This window comes from Abramis brama (genome assembly GCF_963993115.1).
Source record: "Abramis brama genome assembly, chromosome: 18".
In the NCBI taxonomy this organism is placed as follows: domain Eukaryota; kingdom Metazoa; phylum Chordata; class Actinopteri; order Cypriniformes; family Leuciscidae; genus Abramis; species Abramis brama.
In genome coordinates, this window is record NC_139980.1 from 22,614,448 (window position 1) to 22,636,247 (window position 21,800).

General features: G+C 37.1%; 2 protein-coding genes across 2 annotated transcripts in view; one reads left to right on the top strand and one right to left on the bottom strand.

Moving 5' to 3' along the window:
- Window positions 1-14,649, top strand: part of rev3l (REV3 like, DNA directed polymerase zeta catalytic subunit) — a 137,338-nt gene extending 122,689 nt beyond the window's left edge. Inside the window, exons 23-32 of the mRNA XM_084091112.1 lie at window positions 950-1,194; window positions 1,330-1,438; window positions 2,020-2,226; window positions 2,850-2,959; window positions 4,046-4,160; window positions 4,291-4,428; window positions 5,476-5,666; window positions 8,338-8,584; window positions 9,031-9,249; window positions 13,680-14,649. Coding sequence (XP_083947238.1) covers window positions 950-1,194; window positions 1,330-1,438; window positions 2,020-2,226; window positions 2,850-2,959; window positions 4,046-4,160; window positions 4,291-4,428; window positions 5,476-5,666; window positions 8,338-8,584; window positions 9,031-9,249; window positions 13,680-13,820 — 1,722 coding nt within the window. The 3' untranslated portion in view covers window positions 13,821-14,649. The remainder of the gene's footprint in view (window positions 1-949; window positions 1,195-1,329; window positions 1,439-2,019; window positions 2,227-2,849; window positions 2,960-4,045; window positions 4,161-4,290; window positions 4,429-5,475; window positions 5,667-8,337; window positions 8,585-9,030; window positions 9,250-13,679) is intronic.
- A 659-nt stretch (window positions 14,650-15,308) lies between these two features.
- On the bottom strand, window positions 15,309-19,932 carry mfsd4b (major facilitator superfamily domain containing 4B). Its single transcript, XM_084091113.1, has 4 exons — window positions 19,424-19,932; window positions 18,418-18,586; window positions 17,723-17,839; window positions 15,309-17,036 (listed from the first exon to the last, which is right to left on the bottom strand). The coding sequence occupies exons 1-4, from the start codon at window positions 19,697-19,699 to the stop codon at window positions 15,754-15,756; spliced, it is 1,845 nt and encodes a 614-aa protein (XP_083947239.1). The 5' UTR covers window positions 19,700-19,932; the 3' UTR covers window positions 15,309-15,753.
- Window positions 19,933-21,800: the final 1,868 nt, after the last annotated feature.

Below are 21,800 nucleotides of genomic sequence, written 5' to 3' on the forward strand. Positions count from 1 at the left end.
CTTAAAGGGATGGTTCGGAGTAATTTCAACCTAGGGTCCTTTGCCCCATGACCTCGAGCCAAGCACCCCCCAGAAGCTTTTTTTCCCTTGGTCGAACATTATTAAAGTTAGAGCTTATTTAGAGATATCAGCCGAATGGCTTAGTGCAGGCGCTAATGGATCCAAGGTTGTATCTCGTAAAATTACCCCACTAATAATGCCCAGAATGGTACCAAACTTCTACAGTAGTACAAGGTTCTGTACTCATAAAACGAGGGATTGGAAAGTTTGTTTAAACTTCAATAAACATCAGGAGTTTATTTAAATAACACTTACCTGATGGCTTATGCTACCGCTAACATCGAGGTCACTTCCGTGATTTGGGAAAAGCCTCTTTAATGCTGACAACAATAGAAACAACTTGGCAGAGAACTGTCAGGAGACTTTTTTTCTTTTCACAAAAGAGAACAATGGAATAGGAGGATTACCAAATCATTGTTTTAGGTATGAACAGTCATTGTCTTTACTGTAACTTTTGATCCATTTAAAGCATAATTGATGAGTAAAAGGTATTATTTTCTTTAAAAAAAACAAACATTAAAGTTGTGAAATGTATTCCAACCTTAAGACTGCAGTTGTCATGCTGTATACTAGTTGCTTGCAAGCAGTGTGGACATAACAATAGAAAGACGTGTGGCCTTTCTTTCTTTCTTTTTCTTCTTTTTTTTTTTTTTTTGCGCCATCCAGTCTTAAGTTATTCTCTTGGTTCTTGATTCCCAACCATAATTTATTTTCTGTGTGGAAAGTTATCAGTTAAGTTGTATAATAAAAAAATAAAAAAACAGTATTCTTTTAATTCTTGAAGAGAGAGATTCACAGATGTATATTATATTTAAGTTTTTGATTATTAGATCCATAAATACTTTTTGTAGTTTCGTGTTGATAGTTAATCTTTTTCCTCCTCTTGCAGTACCGTGTGGAATCAATGATGTTAAGGATTGCGAAGCCATTGAATTACATCCCAGTGACCCCAAGCACACAGCAGCGAGCCCAGCAAAGAGCCCCACAGTGCATCCCTCTGGTCATGGAGCCAGAGTCGCGTTTCTATAGCAACTCGGTCATTGTGTTAGATTTCCAGTCACTGTATCCATCCATCATCATTGCCTACAATTACTGTTACTCCACCTGCCTTGGCCATGTCGAGAATCTCGGAACGTAAGCATGCTTTTGGATTTAGAGTAAAACTACATTAGGCCTAGTGTGTAATTAATGCAGCATTTCCATATATCTGCAGTATCTGTTGTGTGGTTCATAAATGTTTATCTATTCCACTCTCACACGGTCTCTCAGGTGCGATGAGTTCAGGTTTGGTTGTACATCTCTCAGAGTCCCTCCTGACCTCCTATACCAGCTCAGAAATGACATCACCATTTCTCCCAATGGTGTCGCATTTGTGAAGGTAGTTCTGAGATTACACCACTGTTAAACCTTTTCATTTAAATACTGAATGATCCTCACGAGATGAGCCATTTAAATAGTTCAAATAGTTGAAATGGAATACTAGCTTGCTACTTGCTGTATGATTTATACTGTATACTGTACTGCTTACTATCTTTGAATAATAGTATGTGAAACAGGATTTCCAAAATTGTAACTGGATTGGCTTTTCAGAAACTGTCACTGGTTGATGGATATGAAACCGCAATGCACAAAGTTAACCAACATTTTCTTATGGCTTATTGCTGTTATAAAACAGTAGCGACTAAAATATGACAAAAGATACCAGGGTTCAAGGAATAATTCAAATATTGTGAATAACAATCACTATATTCAATTCTGCTTTTAGTTACCAAGCATCATAAAGGTCATTCTATGAACAGAAATTGATATAAAATACAACAGATGTGCAGTCACAGTCGCATAATTTCATCCAGCCAGATTTTAGAGCAAGAACTGTCGATTTTCAGGTAAATGTATTTGTAATATTTCTTACAACGGCAGTGTCAAAGTCGGTTGTGCTCACGGTTTGTGTGTGCTCAGTCATCAGTGCGGAGGGGTGTACTTCCACGTATGCTGGAGGAGATTTTGAAGACCAGGATCATGGTGAAGCAGTCCATGAAGGCGTACAAGAACGACAAAGCTCTATTGCGCCTGCTGGATGCCAGGCAGCTTGGCCTCAAACTTATTGCTAATGTCACATTCGGTTACACTGCTGCCAGCTTCTCAGGACGAATGCCCAGCGTTGAGGTACATGCTGTAACTTGGCATTTTAAATCACTGGTTCTTAACCCAAAAATGAGTTGCGTGTCTAATGTGATCACAGATCAGAAAGGAAAAACAATGCTAGATGCAAAGAATGAATTGCAACTAACCAAATAGTCCTTAATCATTATGATAGCAAAATAAATAGGCTTATCACCTTTTAAAAGGATTTTTTTAATTAAAAATGGGTTTTGTGCAGTAAAATTTTGGATGCTGAAATTCAAGAGAATTTTACAGACTGAACGGTCAAACTATAAAGACAGTAAAACAAATAGTGAATTCTCATACCAGCCATTGTCATAAATTAGCATATTGTTAGGCCTACTGTATGTGGTTCATGATTAATATTATTACACTTTAATGTTTGATTTGGTTTTAATCCAATTTTAGTACTGTATTAATGTTCAACTTGATGTCTAATGTAAAATCTTGCTCCTGAAGTAAAGCCACCAATTTAAATATTTTAGATTGTATTCAAATTGTGCATGCAACATTGCTCCAAAAGACTGAATTGCTCTTTTCAAAGACTGAAAAGGCCACATGCCCAAAATTTTACAGGAGATGTTGCCAAAGAAACCAGATAAAATGTGTCTCTCCTGATACTCCAGGTAGGCGACAGCATTGTGCACAAGGCCCGAGAGACTTTGGAAAGAGCCATAAAGATGGTCAATGACACCAAGAAGTGGGGAGCGCGTGTGGTCTATGGAGATACAGACAGGTAAAGAAATGGACTGGATCCATTAGTTCATTTCACTAAAGATGTGACCTCACCTACAATGTTGCAAGTGGGAGTGTTATTTTTTGTAATTAGTCCATTTCCTCCAATTTGACTCATTCAGTCTGATTTGCAGACTGTTTTCATACACTCATGGGCAAAAAAAAGGGCCTATCCAAAAATGGCACAATATGGCAAATTATTTAGATTGATATTAATCATAAATCACTTGTCAGGAAATTGACAATTACTGTGGGTAAAGTAACTTGGCACGGAATACTTCCCCAACTCATAGACAGCTTTTTACAGGAAGAAGAGTCAATGTTGTTCCACTCAATGTTAATGGATTCAAATAGGTCATGAGTAGATAAAAACATAAGCCTGATGGACTTGTTCTCAAGCCACTACTTGATTGTCTTTGCAGTTTGGGCAGGAGCATTGTCTCATTGAAAAATAACATCTGATCATTCCTCTTTAGATAACCTTTCATTTGTGTGAAGCAAGCCATTCTGCAATATTCTCCTGTACTTCAAAGCATTAAATGACTTTATCACAGTGAAGCATCTCACAATACCAGCAGCTAAAAGGGCTCCAGACACAATGACACTCTTCCTCCATGCTTCACTGTGCTAGAGATGCATTTATTGTTATACTTCTCAGCAGATTTTTTTTTTTTTTCATTGTGATCCATCACTCCACACACAATTTCCCATATTCTGCCAAAAAACGTCATTCTGTCTTTGATGTTTTTCTGAGACAGTAATGGCTTTTTAAGTAGTTAATTTGCTTAAATTTAAGCTAATTTCCTGACCAATAATTTGTGGTTAAGACAATTAAAACCTTAGTGTTTAGCCATTTTAGGCTTGGCCCATTTTTTATTTAATTATTTATTATTATTTTTTGCCCAAGAGTAAAATTGCAGACAATATTAACATCAGCATCAAAATGTTCTCATTGACTGTTCCATTGTGCAGTAGTTCAGTGTCATTCAGTATGAACAGGCAAATTGCTTGTCTGTGGAAATTTGTTTTGTGCTTGCTTGGTAAACAGTTGTATGCTGTCTCTGATACAAGTCTCTTTCTCTTTTAGTATGTTTGTGTTGTTGAAAGGAGCAACCAAGGAACAGGCATTTAAGATTGGTAATGAAATTGCAGAGGCTGTCACTGCCACCAACCCTAAACCCATCAAATTGAAATTTGAGAAGGTTCGTGAAGTGCTTTATTAGTGGTTTGTCTAAAAGTATACTCTGTGTGAGAGCTCTTTGATTGTGGCTTACATGATTGTTTATTGTGCTTTTTAATTTTGTCTGTCTGCATTCTTGTGTGTTTGTGCAGGTGTACCTCCCATGCATTTTACAGACGAAGAAGCGTTACGTTGGATACATGTATGAGAGTTTGGATCAGAAAAATCCAGTGTTTGATGCCAAAGGCATTGAAACTGTACGTCGAGATGGCTGCCCCGCTGTTGCCAAGGTAACTAGCATTCCAGAATTTTTCTTTTCTTTTTGCCTACTCACTTGATAATGTCTCTGCTCACCTGTCAGTCACACTGCAGTTATAATGGGAAGCAGAGTTTAGTAAAAAAAGTTACATTCTGAGATAACAGAAAAAAAAATTATATTATTTGCTATTCAGTAATATAATTATAATTATGGATGCTAACCTTACACACAATTGTTATTTAATAAAACAATACATCAAAATATGTAGACCAGGCAGCACAGAGTAGTCACACAGAATATTTATATTTATAATATAATATTTTATATAAAATATATATATATATATATATATATGTATATATATATATATGTATATGTATATATATATATATATATATATATATATATATATATATATATATATATATATATATATATATATATATATATATATATATATATATATATATATGTGTGTGCGTGTATGTATGTATGTGTGTGTATGTATGTTTTATTCCTTCATGTTCTGGAGTTGTCTTTGTGTTTGTCTATAAAACCTTCAATATTTTTTTAGGACAAAATATAGCTTCTTTTTTTTTTCTAGAAAAAAAACATCTTGCAGGGACAGAATCTTGCTGGAGCTGGACTAAAAAATCAATTCCTACCTTTAACACGCTGTCCTATCATATTATTATTGTTTACCTGCACTTGAAAAACTTGATTTGAGATGGACTAAAGCAATAATACGTCATGAAAACATTTTTCCAACAAAAATCGTACCATTTGTTTTTTCTGTGAAATCTGGATAATGTAATTTGTTGCAGTTTCATCCACATCTACTACTGACTTTGTGTTGTATGAAAACAGAGATGACATGCTGCGAACACAACAAAGCTATTGACCCAGTCTGTATCAGTATTTGATTACGCATCGTGACATGCCTGTACATTCACTTCACAAAAACCTCTTGTAGCTAGATTGTAACTGTACATGTAAATGTACTTGTTGCTTAAGATGCATTGACCGTGGGATTGTCGAATGTCAGTTGAAGGGGTTTCATTGAGTTTTGTTTTGTTAGATTCTGGAGCGATCTCTGAAGCTGCTTTTTGAGTCGCGTGACATCAGCCAGGTGAAGCAGTATGTGCAGCGGCAGTGTGTGAAGGTGCTAGAGGCCAAAGCCAGCATGCAGGACCTCATCTTTGCCAAAGAGTACCGCGGCAGCGGATCGTACCATCCAGGGGCCTGTGTCCCTGCTCTGGAACTGACCAGGTGAGCGAGTGTATATCCGTTTGTGGAAAGGTGGGTACATGGGTCACTGCCAAATACGGATGACTGAGATTAAAACTCATTTTTGAGATGTCAACAGATATTTACTGGTCACTGAAAACAATGATAGTACTCATGTTTATTATTAAAGGAAAAGTGGTTATTTTTTATCCTTTTAGCCATTTTGTACTTGGTTAATAACCAAAAGCTTGAGAAATTTCCCAAAATATGAGGTACATGTGTGACCTCTTTAGTGGTTATTTTGTAGACACTGAAACGTTAATTTTACTCACTGTGTTGCAAGTGAGTAAAGCTATATGTTATATTATAGGTGATATAATAAGGCAGTTTGCATTTTGGATCATAACTTTGGAACCACTAAGGGCTAGAAACAAAATTCTTCCCCCTTCAAGCTCATTTAATTTCAATCTATACAATTCTTTTGCCATTTTTTTTTATTTACCTACTTTTTTTAACTGATCCTAATGAATAGAATGAACATCACACCTGCATGCAAATCCTTCCCAGTTTACACACAACGTATCATTTATGTAATTTATTGGTACTTTTCGGTAATTTCATAACTTACTAATTGACAACATAACTAATTGACAATGTTGCATGCTTGTAATTTTAACAACAAAAACGCATTCTGTATGACAGTTTGATCTGTGTAGTATTTCTGCATTCCAGTATTATATTATAATTTCTACAAAACATTTCACATTAGAGTTTAAATACACCAAATACATGGTTTAAAAGGTTAGAGGGCTACACGCATTTTAGAAAAAAATGACAAAAAAAATGAAAAGGGCCTTAAGATAAATGCTTCGGATAAATTTTTTGAGCGGCAAATGATATTCACATTCATTTGAAAATATCCTGTGACTTCCTTTGACGTGATTCATCTAAATTTAAATGTTAAATATGAGTCTACATATACACCCATTATGATTGAACCTTAACTTTAAGTGAAGATTTAAAATGACTCCTGTAAAAACTACATCATAAAATCGCTAATCATCCACATGTGCCATTGGTGCTTGGACCTTGATGATTGGCGCTAAAGTGTAATATATTTGACTTTACATGGTAATATAATTTTTACTTCACAGTAGTAAAATTACAATATGTAATATTTAAGGTCTAGGTAATTCATGGCAAATGCGACTCTTGAAAATAGGCACATTACAATTCATATACATTTAATAATTATATATTAAAAACAAACCGGCATAATCATGCCAATAATTCACAATTTAGTGGACGTGATGTCACACTTTGAGGGCTAGTGTGGAAAATAGTGATAATAGTGGTGGGAATTGATTCATCCCAGTGACTTTTGAATCAGTTCACAAAAAAAAAAAAAAAAATTGTTCAGATTGATTTGTTCGTAATATTATATATTGAGGCATTTATGAGCGTCTTTTATGCATTTTGTTGCGCTGATTTGTACCAAAATCCAACAAGCCTTATTTGGATTAAAAATTGTATGTCTACAAATCTATACTAAGAATTTCTCACAAATCTATTTTTCTGTTGAGATTTACTTTTTTATTAAAGGGTACTCCACCCACTGGTAATATTTGAAAAATGCTGGAAAAGTGGGCAGAGCCCAGCGGAGGGGGGGGGGGGGGGCGTGCACCTGAGACATGTCTCTCTGTAGGCAAGGGCGTGGTTAGCTGGTACCCTCTTACATCACAGGGCACCACAACTTCCAATAGGAAAATTCAACTGCAGTAGCCATCGTTAAACCTGAAGAGGGCAGCACTTTTTTTACACCATATATTGTAGAATTAAAACACTTTATACCCAAATGTCAAAAAAATTAATAAAGCATTAATAAAGCCCCAGTCTTACAGATCATTAACTAAGGGTTAAGGGTTTAGTTACCCTTTAAGCTATGTAAAAAAGACAATAATAGTTTAAAAAAACATTTCAGTAACATCTGTCATTGTAATATATTCTCATTGTCACTTTGACACATTTATAATTCATCTATTCTGTCCTTGTGAAAAAGATTGACTCATCCACATTTCCCTTACGTAGAGTCAGTCAGCAGATCCACATTCATGAAACAAGATGGCTGATTTGTTTTAGTTTTTCTGTCATTAACTAATAAATACTGACAAGTTCAGTGAAGGGGCGTACTTGTTCTGCTCACGAGTGCTGTTGGGACTTTGGCTATAGTTGGTCTTTAAATGCAAGACAAAGCTACACAGGCTTCACCCTCCTTCACCCACAAAACAGATTCACATGTGCATGAAAGGTACATACTTGGCAAATATTCGTGTCATCCCCATCTTGTAGCTGTGGTGATCATATTTATGGAGCTCTCTAATGCGTCACCTTCCCGTTTATGGCACACTTTAGTTTAGTTGGACTGATGACATTACCCTACACTACTCACTACATGCAGACCTTTCAGGGCTCGGTTTATTTTCTGCATGCATGCTGCAAGACTATTATTGTGCTAGACTAAGACTGTTGCTTAGCAACACATCCATTAACAGATGTTGAAATTAGATTTGAGGTATGGTTTAGGGGGATTTCTATCTTTGTTGAAAATGCTGCTCCTTGTTCTGAATCCAGGCTGAGTCTGAATGCATTAAAATGTCCCACAAAGGTTGCTGTATAAACCTTTTTTGTGTGCTCTTTTCTGTCTGTGTCTTAGGCGTATGATGGCACATGATCGGCGGTTGGAGCCGCGTGTGGGTGAGCGTGTGCCGTATGTCATTGTGTACGGGACGCCGGGAGTGCCGCTCATACAGCTGGTTCGGCGTCCTGTAGAGGTACTGCAGGACCCCAGCCTGCGCCTCAATGCCACCTACTACATCACCAAGCAGATCTTGCCACCACTTGCACGAATTTTTTACCTGATTGGAGTAGATGTGTTCATCTGGTACCATGAGTTGCCGAGGGTTAGTTATGTCATTTTGTCTTTTAGCAAATGCAGAATATAAATGATCAAGCTTGAAATATTGTTCACCTTAAATGGGTGTATCTACTAGTTATTGTGCTTTTCGGTTGTTCTTTGTCTGTTCTATGGCTATTTGAGCTCTAAATCGTACTGAATTATACTAGCTATTATTGATATAAAGGCACCATCTGGTGGTGGGATAGATGTTAGAATTTTTTTTTACATATTATGCAGAGACAACTGTATATAAGCCATTAGTAGGTTGATTCTCATAAAAAAGTATAAACACTGGGTGTCTGGTTCTCAAACATTGTTCTGTTTAAGTATCCAGACTAGCTCGACAAAGCAACATTAAAACAGTTAAAACACATTGCATGCTTCACCTTTAAAAAAAAAAAGACATTTCCAAAAAAAACTTCATTTGTTGGTGATGTTTTCATTGCACAGGTACAGAAGGCCTGGAGCTTTGTGGGGGGTGGAGGAGGAGATGAGGGCACAAGAAAGGGCACCATCTCTCAGTACTTTACAACACTGCATTGCCCAGTTTGTGATGAGCTGACACAGCTGGGAGTGTGTGAGCGATGCCGGGCCGAACCACAGCGTGTTGCGTTCCACCTACACCAGGACTTGCGGCTTTGGGAAAGCCAGCAAGACCAGCTCCTAAAGGTTAGAGGTCATGCTGGTTAGTCTTAGAATGCCATAGTTTGTTCAGAGCTGTTCTGATCTGATTAGCTGGCTTTACACAGCTTCCGGGAGTAAACTACTGTATGGTTCTGTGTTTTAAGGCCTGCTTGAAAACCAGTTTTAACCAGATTGATAAAATGAACAAATTTTTGATTTTGAACTAATCACTAATAACTTTTACACAAACTATATACAGTGGTGGTCAGAATTAATGGCACCCCTGGTAAATATGATCAAAAATGGTTGTAAAAAAATAAACCTGCATTGTTTATTGATCTTTCATTCAAAAAATTCGCAAAAATCTAACCTTTTATTGAAGTAAAAGAATTGAAATTGGGGGTAAATCACAAATAAATGTTTTTCTCCAAAACATGTCGGCCACAATTATTGGCACCCCTAGAATTTTTTATGAGTAAAATATCTCTGAAGTATATTCTCATTAATATTTACCTTTATTTAGCACACCAGGGTGACTAGGAACATGAAATTGTCCATCTATGACTTCTTGTTTCACAGGAGTTTAAATATGACGAATACACAAAGGCCAAATTCCCTTACTCATCCATCACAATGAGTAAAACCAAAGAATATAGTTCTGATGTGCATCAAATGATTGTTGAGCATCACAAAATAGAAAGTGGCTGTAAGAAAATAGCTAAAGAATTGAAAATCCCCATTTTGACCATCAGGGCAATAATTAAGAAGTTCCAATCAACTAAAGATGTTACGAATCTGCCAGGAAGAGGACGTGTGTCTATATCGTCTTAATGCACGGTGAGGAGGAAAGTTTGAGTGGCCAAAGACTCTCCAAGGATCATAGATGGAGAATTGCAGAGATTACTTGAGTCTTGGGGGTCAGAAAGCCTAAAAAAAATTAAAAAAAATAAAACAACCCCTACATCCCCACATGTTGTTTGGGAGGGTTTCAAGAAAAATCCTCCTCGCTCCTCCAAAAATAAACTCCAGCATATTCAGTTGTCAGACACGACTAGATCTTCAAAAGGGACCGGATTCTGTGGTCAGATGAAACAAAAAAAAGGGCTTTTTGGCAGCAAACCCACCAGATGTGTTTGGTGCAAACAGGGATAAAAAGTACCCCATGCCTACGGTTAAATATACTGCTGGATCTTATATGTTGTGGGCCTATTTTTTTGCTGGAGGTCCTGGACTTCTTGTTCAGATACATGGTATTATGGATTCTAGCAAATACCAACAGATAAAAAATCAAAACCTGTCTGCCTCTGCTAGAAATCTTATAATGGGCCGTGGCTGGATCTTCCATCAGGACAATGGTCCAAAACAAACATCAAAATCAACACAAAAATGGGTAACTGAGCACAAAATGAAGCTTCTGCCATGGCCGTCCCAGTCCCCTAAACTGAACCCCATAGAAGATTAGTGGGCTGAACTGAAGAGAAGAAGCACCAACATGAAATTGTGAATCTGAAGGATCTGGAGAGATTCTGTTTGGAGGAATGGTCTCTGATCTCTTGTCAGTTATTCTCCAAACTCATCAGACATTATAGGAGAAGACTCAGATCTGTTATCTTGGCAAAAGGAGGTTGCAAAAAGTATTTAATAACAGGGTGCCAATAATTATGGCCAGCGTGTTTTGGAGAAAAACATTTATTTTATAATGTGATTTACCCCCCCACTTTCAATTCTTTTACTTCAATGAAAGGTTAGATTTTTGCGAATTTTTTGAATGAAAGATCAAAAGGATAAACAATGCAGATTTATTTTTTACAGCCATTTTTTATCATATTTATCAGGGGTGCCATTAATTCTGACCAACACTGTATATATATATATATATATATATATATATATATATATATATATATATATATATATATATATATATATATGTATATATATATATATGTATATATATATATATGTATATATATATATATGTATATATATATATATGTATATATATATATATGTATATATATATGTATGTATATATATGTATATATATATATATATGTATATATGTATATATATGTATATATGTGTATATATATGTATATATGTGTATGTATGTATATATATATATGTGTATGTATATATATATATATATATGTGTATGTATATGTATATGTATATATATATATATATATATATATATATATATATATATATATATATATATATATATATATATGTATATATATATATATATATATATATATATGTATATGTATATGTGTGTGTGTGTGTGTGTGTATGTATATGTATATACACTCACCTAAAGGATTATTAGGAACACCATACTAATACTGTGTTTGACCCCCTTTCGCATTCAGAACTGCCTTAATTCTACGTGGCATTGATTCAACAAGGTGCTGAAAGCATTCTTTAGAAATGTTGGCCCATATTGATAGGATAGCATCTTGCAGTTGATGGAGATTTGTGGGATGCACATCCAGGGCACAAAGCTCCCGTTCCACCACATCCCAAAGATGCTCTATTGGGTTGAGATCTGTGGGGGCCATTTTAGTACAGTGAACTCGTTGTCATGTTCAAGAAACCAATTTGAAATGATTCGAGCTTTGTGACATGGTGCATTATCCTGCTGGAAGTAGCCATCAGAGGATGGGTACATGGTGGTCATAAAGGGATGGACATGGTCAGAAACAATGCTCAGGTAGGCCGTGGCATTTAAACGATGCCCAATTGGCACTAAGGGGCCTAAAGTGTGCCAAGAAAACATCCCCCACACCATTACACCACCACCACCAGCCTGCACAGTGGTAACAAGGCATGATGGATCCATGTTATCATTCTGTTTTCGCCAAATTCTGACTCTACCATCTGAATATCGAGACTCATCAGGCCAGGCAACATTTTTCCAGTCTTCAACTGTCCAATTTTGGTGAGCTCGTGCAAACTGTAGCCTCTTTTTCCTATTTGTAGTGGAGATGAGTAGTACCCGGTGGGGTCTTCTGCTGTTGTAGCCCATCCGCCTCAAGGTTGTGCGTGTTGTGGCTTCACAAATGCTTTGCTGCATACCTCGGTTGTAACGAGTGGTTATTTCAGTCAAAGTTGCTCTTCTATCAGCTTGAATCAGTCGGCCCATTCTCCTCTGACCTCTAGCATCAACAAGGCATTTTCGCCCACAGGACTGCCGCATACTGGATGTTTTTCCCTTTTCACACCATTCTTTGTAAACCCTAGAAAAAATCCCAGTAACTGAGCAGATTGTGAAATACTCAGACCGGCCCGTCTGGCACCAACAACCATGCCACGCTCAAAATTGCTTAAATCACCTTTTTTTCCCATTCTGACATTCAGTTTGGAGTTCAGGAGATTGTCTTGACCAGGACCACACCCCTAAATGCATTGAAGCAACTGCCATGTGATTGGTTGATTAGATAATTGCATTAATGAGAAATTGAACAGGTGTTCCTAATAATCCTTTAGGTGAGTGTGTGTATATATATATATGTATACACACACACACACACAGATGTTCTGCTATGTTGTCCATGTTATGTATACTTTTTGATTTAAGAAAATTTTCATTACTTTTTAGATATTTTTATACCACATATTTAGCTTCCATGCAGATACTTTGTTTTTCAGGCACGTAAAAACAAAGTTAATGTTACTGATCAATTTATAGGTCAGTAAGTTTGTCTGTAAAGGTCTACATCTCTTTTTTTCAACAAGTTTCTTTAATTATTAAAAGCAAATGCCGGTCAAAAGATCAAAATAGTAGCGATTAATATAATGTTTTGTTTTACTGACTAATGCATAGTCAGTTCGCTTTTAAGCTAAGAAAAAAGAAGAGTTGGGTTTGTGAAATGATTTGTTTCGTGTTCCATACTGTATGTGAAACCAGACAGATGCTCTTTACTTGTCTCACTTACACAAAAACACATTCCGTATTCTTCAAAATGAATAAAAACGCACAGGGTAATACAAACCCAGAATACTATTCAAACCTGCAATATTTCAATCAATATGTAAAATTTTACAAATGTACTTTAATCATTTACTCTCACTTTATTTACCAGTGTCTGCTGACCTTCAGTGATCAAATTTAACCATATGCAAATTACTCTGATTGGTGAATTGACAGAGTGAAGCACAAAATTCACAGAGCGAGTGAATTGAATGGTCTTGTCCTTTTGTTGCAAGACCTGGAATGGCAGTGCAGCGGAGAAAGGTGTTTGTGTTGTACTCTCTGTACAGGCATGCCATTTCCTTCAGCCTGACTCTTATTTTTTTAGCTTTTGGTGTGGAAGACCACTTTTTGCAACACATTTGATGTATGAAAGGGCCTTAAGCTGCAATGAGGACCAGATTTGGTGAAAAGTCTGGCTATATGAGACTAGGGTCACATGCTTCATGTTTGTCATATATCAATCTTTTGTTCTTTTCTGTTGTGATTTGATTGACAGGTATGTAGAAGTTGCAGTGGCAGTGCAGAGCGTCAGGTGCCATGCGTCTCATTGGACTGCCCTATACTCTACAAACTGTCTCGTGTCAGTCGGCATCTTTCCCGAGGACCATACCTTCGCCAGCTGCTGGAGCAGTTCTGAGAGTCCTCTTTCATTTTACTCTGGTGCTATTAACACTGTGCCATTCAGCACAATTTCTGTGTCATAGTTTGAAAAGGTGCTTTTTTTCCCTACGTGACCTTAGAGAGATTACATCTAATACTGTTTGACTGGTACTGCAGTGTAGGGGGACTGAAGAGGCCTTAAATACAGAAAAGAGGAAGATGATTTTGATGCACTGTGTTTGAATTTGCTTCAAATGTCAGTGTTAATTTGGTACATTTCTGCAGATTGACAAGCCAAACATTTACTGCATAATCCTCTCTAAACTGAACCTCGTACTGTAGCAATTTGTAAATCAAGGAGATTCAGAACTGGCTGTAATTCTTGTGGAGCAATGATTTGACTGCAGTTATTTTCCCCCTGTTAAATCAGTGTCTTGTAAATAAGCCTTGCATATGATGATCCAAAATTCTGTCTGTGAGCACTGATGAAAAAAAACAAAAAAAAAACCCTATAATATTGGAGGGTTTTTTATGCGCTGATTATGCCTGTCCATTCTCTACAGATGTAAGTCTGCGGAAAAGCAAGTCAGTATCAGCCTTAACTTGGACTTCGGCAATATGTTTGATAATTTATATTGTCTGTGTGCACAATTGTACTTTCTTTTTTTGTCCTTTTAAAAACTTTTCTAATGCTTTCTCTATTCTAAACCAGACATTGTTACCTACCTATGTAAAAACTCAAGAGCTTTCAGAGCTCTGTAACCTGTTTTTGTAAACTTGTAAAAACTTAAGGTGCTTTGTTTTTAAAGAACATTTGTGGGTGGAGATTTAATATTGATATAATAAAAGTTGATGTATTTAACAAATGCTTGTTTCTATTGAAATGGGTCCTTTGGTTTTTACATCACTACTGTTATTCACAAACAAGTCAAATATTTATGCAGTGAAGGATTTCTTCCACATATTGGTTATTAACAGAGCAATAAAAATGTAATACAGTTTGATTCATTTCTAGGAAATAAAAATGTTAGATTTGATTTGTTGATGCAAAATTGTCAAATTGCACACAAAAAATGTGCAGAGGTATAATGGAAACTGCCAGTTGTGGTCTCTAATCGCATGCTGTGTCCAATCCAGAAGTGACTTGTCTGTCTACACTGAAAGCAAAACTGCTGTATGATACACCCACTCCACTATAGAAGATATATGATGTTTATACAATCATGTTGAGTGGGACTTCGAACAAATGAGATGTCAAGATGAACAGGGCTACCCAGTACAGGCAATGGAAATGGTCCCATCACTTGTAGTTTGTTAGGACAAAAACAATTTACATGCATTAAAGTGACAAATGATAAATCTAATTTTATCCAAGTCTGGTTAGTATCTGCACAATTTAAGCATGTGCTAATGTGCAAAATATTATGTGCTAATATTTAGTAATTACCAAGCAATCCATATGATTGAATAGAAATAATTTGTCAACACAAAAGGAGGACTTTCAAGAAAGACTTCATCAAAATAATACTATTAATGAAACTTTTTATACATCCAATCTAACCTCTTACAATACAAAAAAAGTCTTAATCTTCTCAGTTCTTTACACTAGTGTATTGTGCTGGTTACAATTTACAAAACCTTCGATTCAAGGTAAATCAATCAACAACAAATGAGGAGAGATATAGAAGTCCCAATATCTTAATATACATTGGTGTCCAATAATAAGGCTGATCGTCATTGACAGGACAATTTTCAGTTAATGTCTAAAATGCCAATTAAACTTCTATCAGATAATCCTGTACAGTGGAAAAGGTTTGGTGTTGTCATAAGGAACGTCAAACATGCAACTGGCATTTAGAAAGTGCAAATCAACTGGCTAGTGTGATCTTTTCACCAAAGAAAAAAATGCTTCAGGTTGATGTGGAGTGCAGGACTTAGCTTCTCAGAGTTCTTTGACGCAGTGCAATGTATTAGTCTTTCTTCTCCCTGTTGAGGGACAATAAGAGTTTGCGTCTGGGAGAGTCTGTGGAAAAAGATGGAGTGTTAGACAGAGGTTGGGCCAGGGTTGTGGTGTCTCTCGAGGGTGCTGACAATGGAGTGGCCACTGAGTGGGCAAGCGTACTGGCTGCAACATCAGGTGGCACTGAGGCTTTGGAAGGAGAGCTCAACAGGCTGGCATCGTCCATCTCTATCACCTCAAAGTCTGCATCATTCCACTGGTCAGCTTCACTTTCATTTTCTTGCTCCTCTTCCTCCACGTTTTCCAGCAGTGCTTGCCGGTACTCACTGTCATCCGCATCCTTGGTGCGTCTCCCTGATGTTTTCCGTAAGGTGGTGTCCCCTCCTGGGGATGCTAGTTTGTACAAGACCGGGAACAGGATAGAAGTGAAGGTGGATGTGCAAAGTGCCAGGTACATCAGCAACGGCTGATTCTGCACCTTCCCCAGTAAGAAGCCCAACAGAGCTGGCAAAACCATTTCTCCAAGAGCTGCACCCACCACAAACACTGAAGCTGAGCGGCCCGTCACAGTCGTGTACTGCTCAACCCATGCAATCCCACTGGGAAAGGTGGTAGACATGGAGACACCATACAGGCCAGTGCAGGTCCAAAGCATTGGGACATTTTTGCTAAAAAGACACAGCAGGAGCGAGGAAACTGTGGTGCCCACTAGACTTATCAGGATCAGGGTGACAGGGCGCAGGCAAGTTGCAAAGAATATGGCCAGACCACGACCAGCTGCAAACGTTCCCCAGAACAGTGAGTTCAGTCCCGCTGCATGAGCCGATTGCATATGAACATAGTCCTTGCTATAGGTAAATATAAAGGAACCGTACGCCACCTCGCTTCCAACATAGAAGAAGAAGAACACGGACAGCAGGAATATTAGTATGTTATGACGTTTGGAGAACAGCTGCTTCCCTGAGGGTGTCTTTGCCCTATTTGAGTTGGGGGAACTGCAGCAGTACAGGATAAAAAAGAAGAGTGACACAAGTAAAACAAAAGCACCAATCACGACGTAGGCCCACATGGATGGTAAAGGAATGCTCTTTGGCAGGGATAATTGCACGATGGTCTTAGATGCGTGGCCAGACGCCAGAGGGGTGTTAATCGAGTCATTGAGGGAATGGTGGCCAAACAGCAGCTTGGCTATGATCGGGGAGGCAAAGGCTCCAGCAGCGAAGCTAAAGTGCAGAGCCTGCAGATGAGGCCCAGCTTGCTCTCCCCATGTGTTCAGTATGAGAACATTACCACCTGTTGACAACCAGAAACTCAAAGAGTTATAGTAGAAGCTATATGGGTCTTTTCAGGGTTCGTGCAGATACTGTAAAATTAAATTCAAGGACTTTTCAAGCACTACTTTTTTGGTTTTCAAGGACTTCAATCAGATATCTCACTTATCAAACAATATCTTTATTATCTTTCAAATTCTAAAAAAGGTAAATAGATGCAGCAGATGCAATGACTGTGGTAACTTTAACCATTGAAAGGATACTATGACAAAGATATTGCTTTCCTTATTCAAACTGATTTTTTCTCTCATGAATATATGATTGACCTAAAAAATTAAAGCTATATCATATACTTGGATATTTATGACCAATATCACACTCATAGCCATGCGAAATGACTCTTTATCTATATCAGATGAGCTGCAGTGTTCATTTTGTGTGAAAAGATTGCTTTATTGATCAAATTAAACACTAATTTCACATATATTGTCTTTCAATAATTCAAGCGCTTTTCAAGTACCTTTTCATAAATATGGCTGTTTTCCAGGACTTAAATTTCTAAAAGTCTAATTCCAAGTACTTCAAGCATTTTAAGCACCTTGTACGAACCCTGTTTTTTATATTGAGTGTCACCTAAAATTCACATTGTTAATTGGTTAATACTGGTATTATATACTATAAAGCTGTCTACACCAGGAGCATGCTTACCTGTATCTAAAATTCCCATTGAAACCCCCACACCGGACATCAAAACAGTGAGCAGCCAAGCCTTTTTACAGAAGGGAGTGCCAGACATCCCAAATGCTGTGATTAACATTGAGAAGCCTGCAGACAATAACCAACCGTGAGCAATGAATCACCAAGGGAATCATAATATCACATATCCACAAAAAAATATAATTAAATACAAAATAAAGGGGAGAACATACTCCAGTGTACTACTGACAAATGTCTTAACTGCCATGACTTTTCAAAAACATTTCAGTCAAATAAATATGCAACTCTGTGGGGTCCTACCACAAAACATACACCATGAGACATGGTCCCACCAACTATCATTGAACTCATGCATGATAGTTGGTAGCAGAGTGACGGAATTATTTTGGGCAAATTAGCTAGCTTTTCTGTAGCCTTCCTCTTATTTTGCCCTTTCTGTGCTTTCCCCTTTCTTATTTAAATAAATAGTGCTGCTCTAAAAATCTTTGCTTCAGATCACTGAAACCTATCAAAAGTTACTCAAATCTAAACACATTAGCTTCATCAGGTGATTACCCAGAGTCCATATCTTTAACTCCTAATAATTAAACACACATTTTTATAAGTAAATAATTTACTAAATTAAAGATTAAAAAGCTTCTTTCATTTAACATTGTCCTTTTCTCTGTGGAGTTCATGGGCCTTACCAGAAAGCAGATAGGGATTCACACAGTCAAAAAGGATCCCTCCTATCAGGGAGCCTCCAATGTATCCTGATGCACGACTCACAAATATATAGGATAAAGAACTCATGTTCTTGTTGACATTCATAGCCAGGTCTTCAAAGGTAGGGCCCAAAACAGCGATGGCCATTCCCTATAAATATACCATATAAACAAATGCAGAAATATAAAAATATAGAAGATAATTTATGCGCAGCACATTCCGACATGTACACATAAAATGGATTGCTATCTTACAGAGATACAGTAATGACTTGGTAAAATGGTAATTTTATATTCACATACCAGTATTTTCATGGTACTTCAAACAATAATAAATACAATAATATTGTATTGGTAAAAAAAACAAAAAAAACACATAAAAAAAATAAAATGCATACAATATGTTTAAAAACTACGACTGCTTAGGAGTTAAGATTTATAATTGCATGAGTTAGTTATTGACATTTAAATGTGCAACAGAAAATATTTTTCTACTGACCAGCCACTCCAATATTCTGGGATGTGTGTAGTATTGCTTTACTAAACTACAGTGAATATCAGCATAGAACCATGCTAATACCATGGTAATCAGGTACCTTGTACATACTGTGTAATATACTCCATAGCACAAGTATGGTAACCAATTAGTATCATCTGTCAAAATATCATAATATTAACCTGAACTTGTACCCAGGCCCAGATTAACCTTTCGGTCATGTTACACCACTGCAAACTTGTCAGGCATTTTCCCTTATAAATTATCCTGTTTCATGACAATACTGTAGACGAACAGGAAATTACATAACAATGATTTGAACATCTATTCCCAGTTATTTTTTTCATTCAGTTGTTTTTTTTAAACAGCCAGAGAACACGTTCAGACATAAAAAAACAGGAGATAGGACATTAAATCACAGGGTGCAAAGCCTTATGTGTTCATATGATCGTTTTCTATTTCCCACATGCAAGCTGAACATTACAGACCCACCAGTCCGAGAAACGATGCGCAAAGCGTAAGGCTGACCAGCCATCGCCAGCAGGTCCCAGTATTGCTCTGGCTCCGTCCGGGTCGAATTACATCAACCTGGTCGGAGTCCGGGTTCAGGACCCCTTTACCCCCCTTCAGCGCACTTTTCAGCCCCTCCTTAATGTCTTTACGCTTGTCGAAAAGCGTGTCCTCCTCCTGCTCGTCGTGGTCAATGTCCTCTTCCATCCTGGCAAACCGAACGTGTTTCTTCTTCGGCGCTGCTTCAGCAGGTGTCATGGCAGCACGAGCTCGCGCTGTGGTGTACGTAAAAATCGTCAACGCTGAGCTGAAGCGTTTCGTGGGTTTATGGCCGACCTAAAAAAATGACCCACATTTGACCTGTTCGCAACTATCAACGTACTATAATAACAGTTTTATTTTAGAAAAAAAAACAACAACAAAAAACCCCAGTAAAACTGAACACATAATTGGCGTCGATCATTAGTTGAGCAGAAACACCGCGTGACTATATAGATATCATATATAAACGCTAGCTGTCTTATGGCGCAGTCACTTCCGGCATCACCGTTCGGCCATCTTGTCACAGTGAAGCTGTGAATTAAGGTGAGTGATCAGCATGCACACAAATCCTCTTATCTCGCTGAAATCTTGACGGATTTACAAACGGTTTGGTTTCTTACAAACGTTATTAACGTGGCTATAATTCCGAATGCTTGAACATGTATGTTATAATTATTCATATGTATGCAGTGTATGTATGCAGTGTCATAACTACATCTCTGACGTTTATAACAAACCAAACCGTTTGAAAATCGGTAGAAAATTGAGCAAGTTATGGTTATTTAAAAGTACATGCACTATTAAACGAGTGAGCGAGCACACTGTGGCAAGATGGCCGCCACGTGCGGACGTCGACCTCCATTGGCCAGCAGCGCGCACGAGACATCTAGCCTTTATATGATATCTATGATTATACGCAGTAAATTTCAGAGACCAGTTAAAGTTCAAAACTTCCGGATACAATGTGTGCGCATGCGCAGAAACGCAGACCAACGCCGACGGTCACCAGATTACTGCACATCTCTTCTCAGACATTATAAATCCGATCCATGTTCAATCGGCGAAACCAAGCTCTGACAGGAGTAGTAATACACTTCTTAATGTGTGTTATGTTCAGTAGTTCCTATGTAACAGAAGACATCATTTATAATTTGTGGTGACAAGTTGGTTAGGCCTACATGACAAAATAAACCCAAATCATGCAGCCATATACAGTAAATAAATCAAAACAGAACACTTAAAAAATAATGTTGGCATGAAACAGAAATTGTGTTAATCTTTTCTTCCCTGTTGTGACATATTCAAGTGAAACAGCTTCTCAGTTGAGAAGAAAATGTATAATAATTTTGTCTATCAGGAATTGATTAAAATGTAAATTGCTGAATTTCATAATAATAAGGTACACTGATAAATCATAATAAACACTGCAATTCCGTTAAAAAATAAGAATGGTTCAGTTTGATTTAATTGGTGACTTTAAATAAGAAGTCCCAGAATGTTTACTGACACTTCTGTAGTGTTGAAATTTTAAAAGTTGTGTCCCAATCCAGCATTGCTGGCCAGCAGCATGTTTTGCAGACTAGGACCAGCATGGGATGCTGGTTACTGGTTTGCCGTTCCCCAGCATGGAAAGAGTGTTAAAATAAAGGGGAGACAAACAATCGTGAGATGTTGAGAAAATGTAATGTAAAGTGTTGCACATTGTATTGATGCAGAGATGATAAATGTGCATCTGTTTTTGTGTTAGGGAGTCAAAAATCCTTAAATCAAGTTATTTGTTAAACACTGAATCGTATACAAATGAAACAATGGACATAAATGAAACAATGTGTTCACTTATAGGGTTATGATTCATCCACAAACACTGGTTCATTCTTGAATATAAAACACCACTAATTGTCCTATTAATGACTGTAGCCTAACTGAATATATAAATGTTAAATGTTATATAAATATAACATAACATATAAATGTTAAATTGCAGTATAGTGTTGGTGTTTCGTTTAAGTCAAAGTCATGAGATGTTTCATTCAGGGGTCCTATATTTTCCCCAGATTTATATGACAAATAATAAACTCATGACAAAGGGTCCCATGTTTCCTGTGTTATGCATAGACTAACTTAAGTCAAGTCCCCTTTATTTATATCGCTTTTTACAATACAGATCGTTCAAAGTAGCTTTACAGTGATAACAGGAAAATAATGCAACAAAGTTCGTTTCAGCTGTAGCCTACAGCAGATCTAGAAGAAAATTGTGTCAAAGTCCAACTTAAGTAAGTTCAGTGATGATTCATTTCTGTTGAATATTATGTGACCC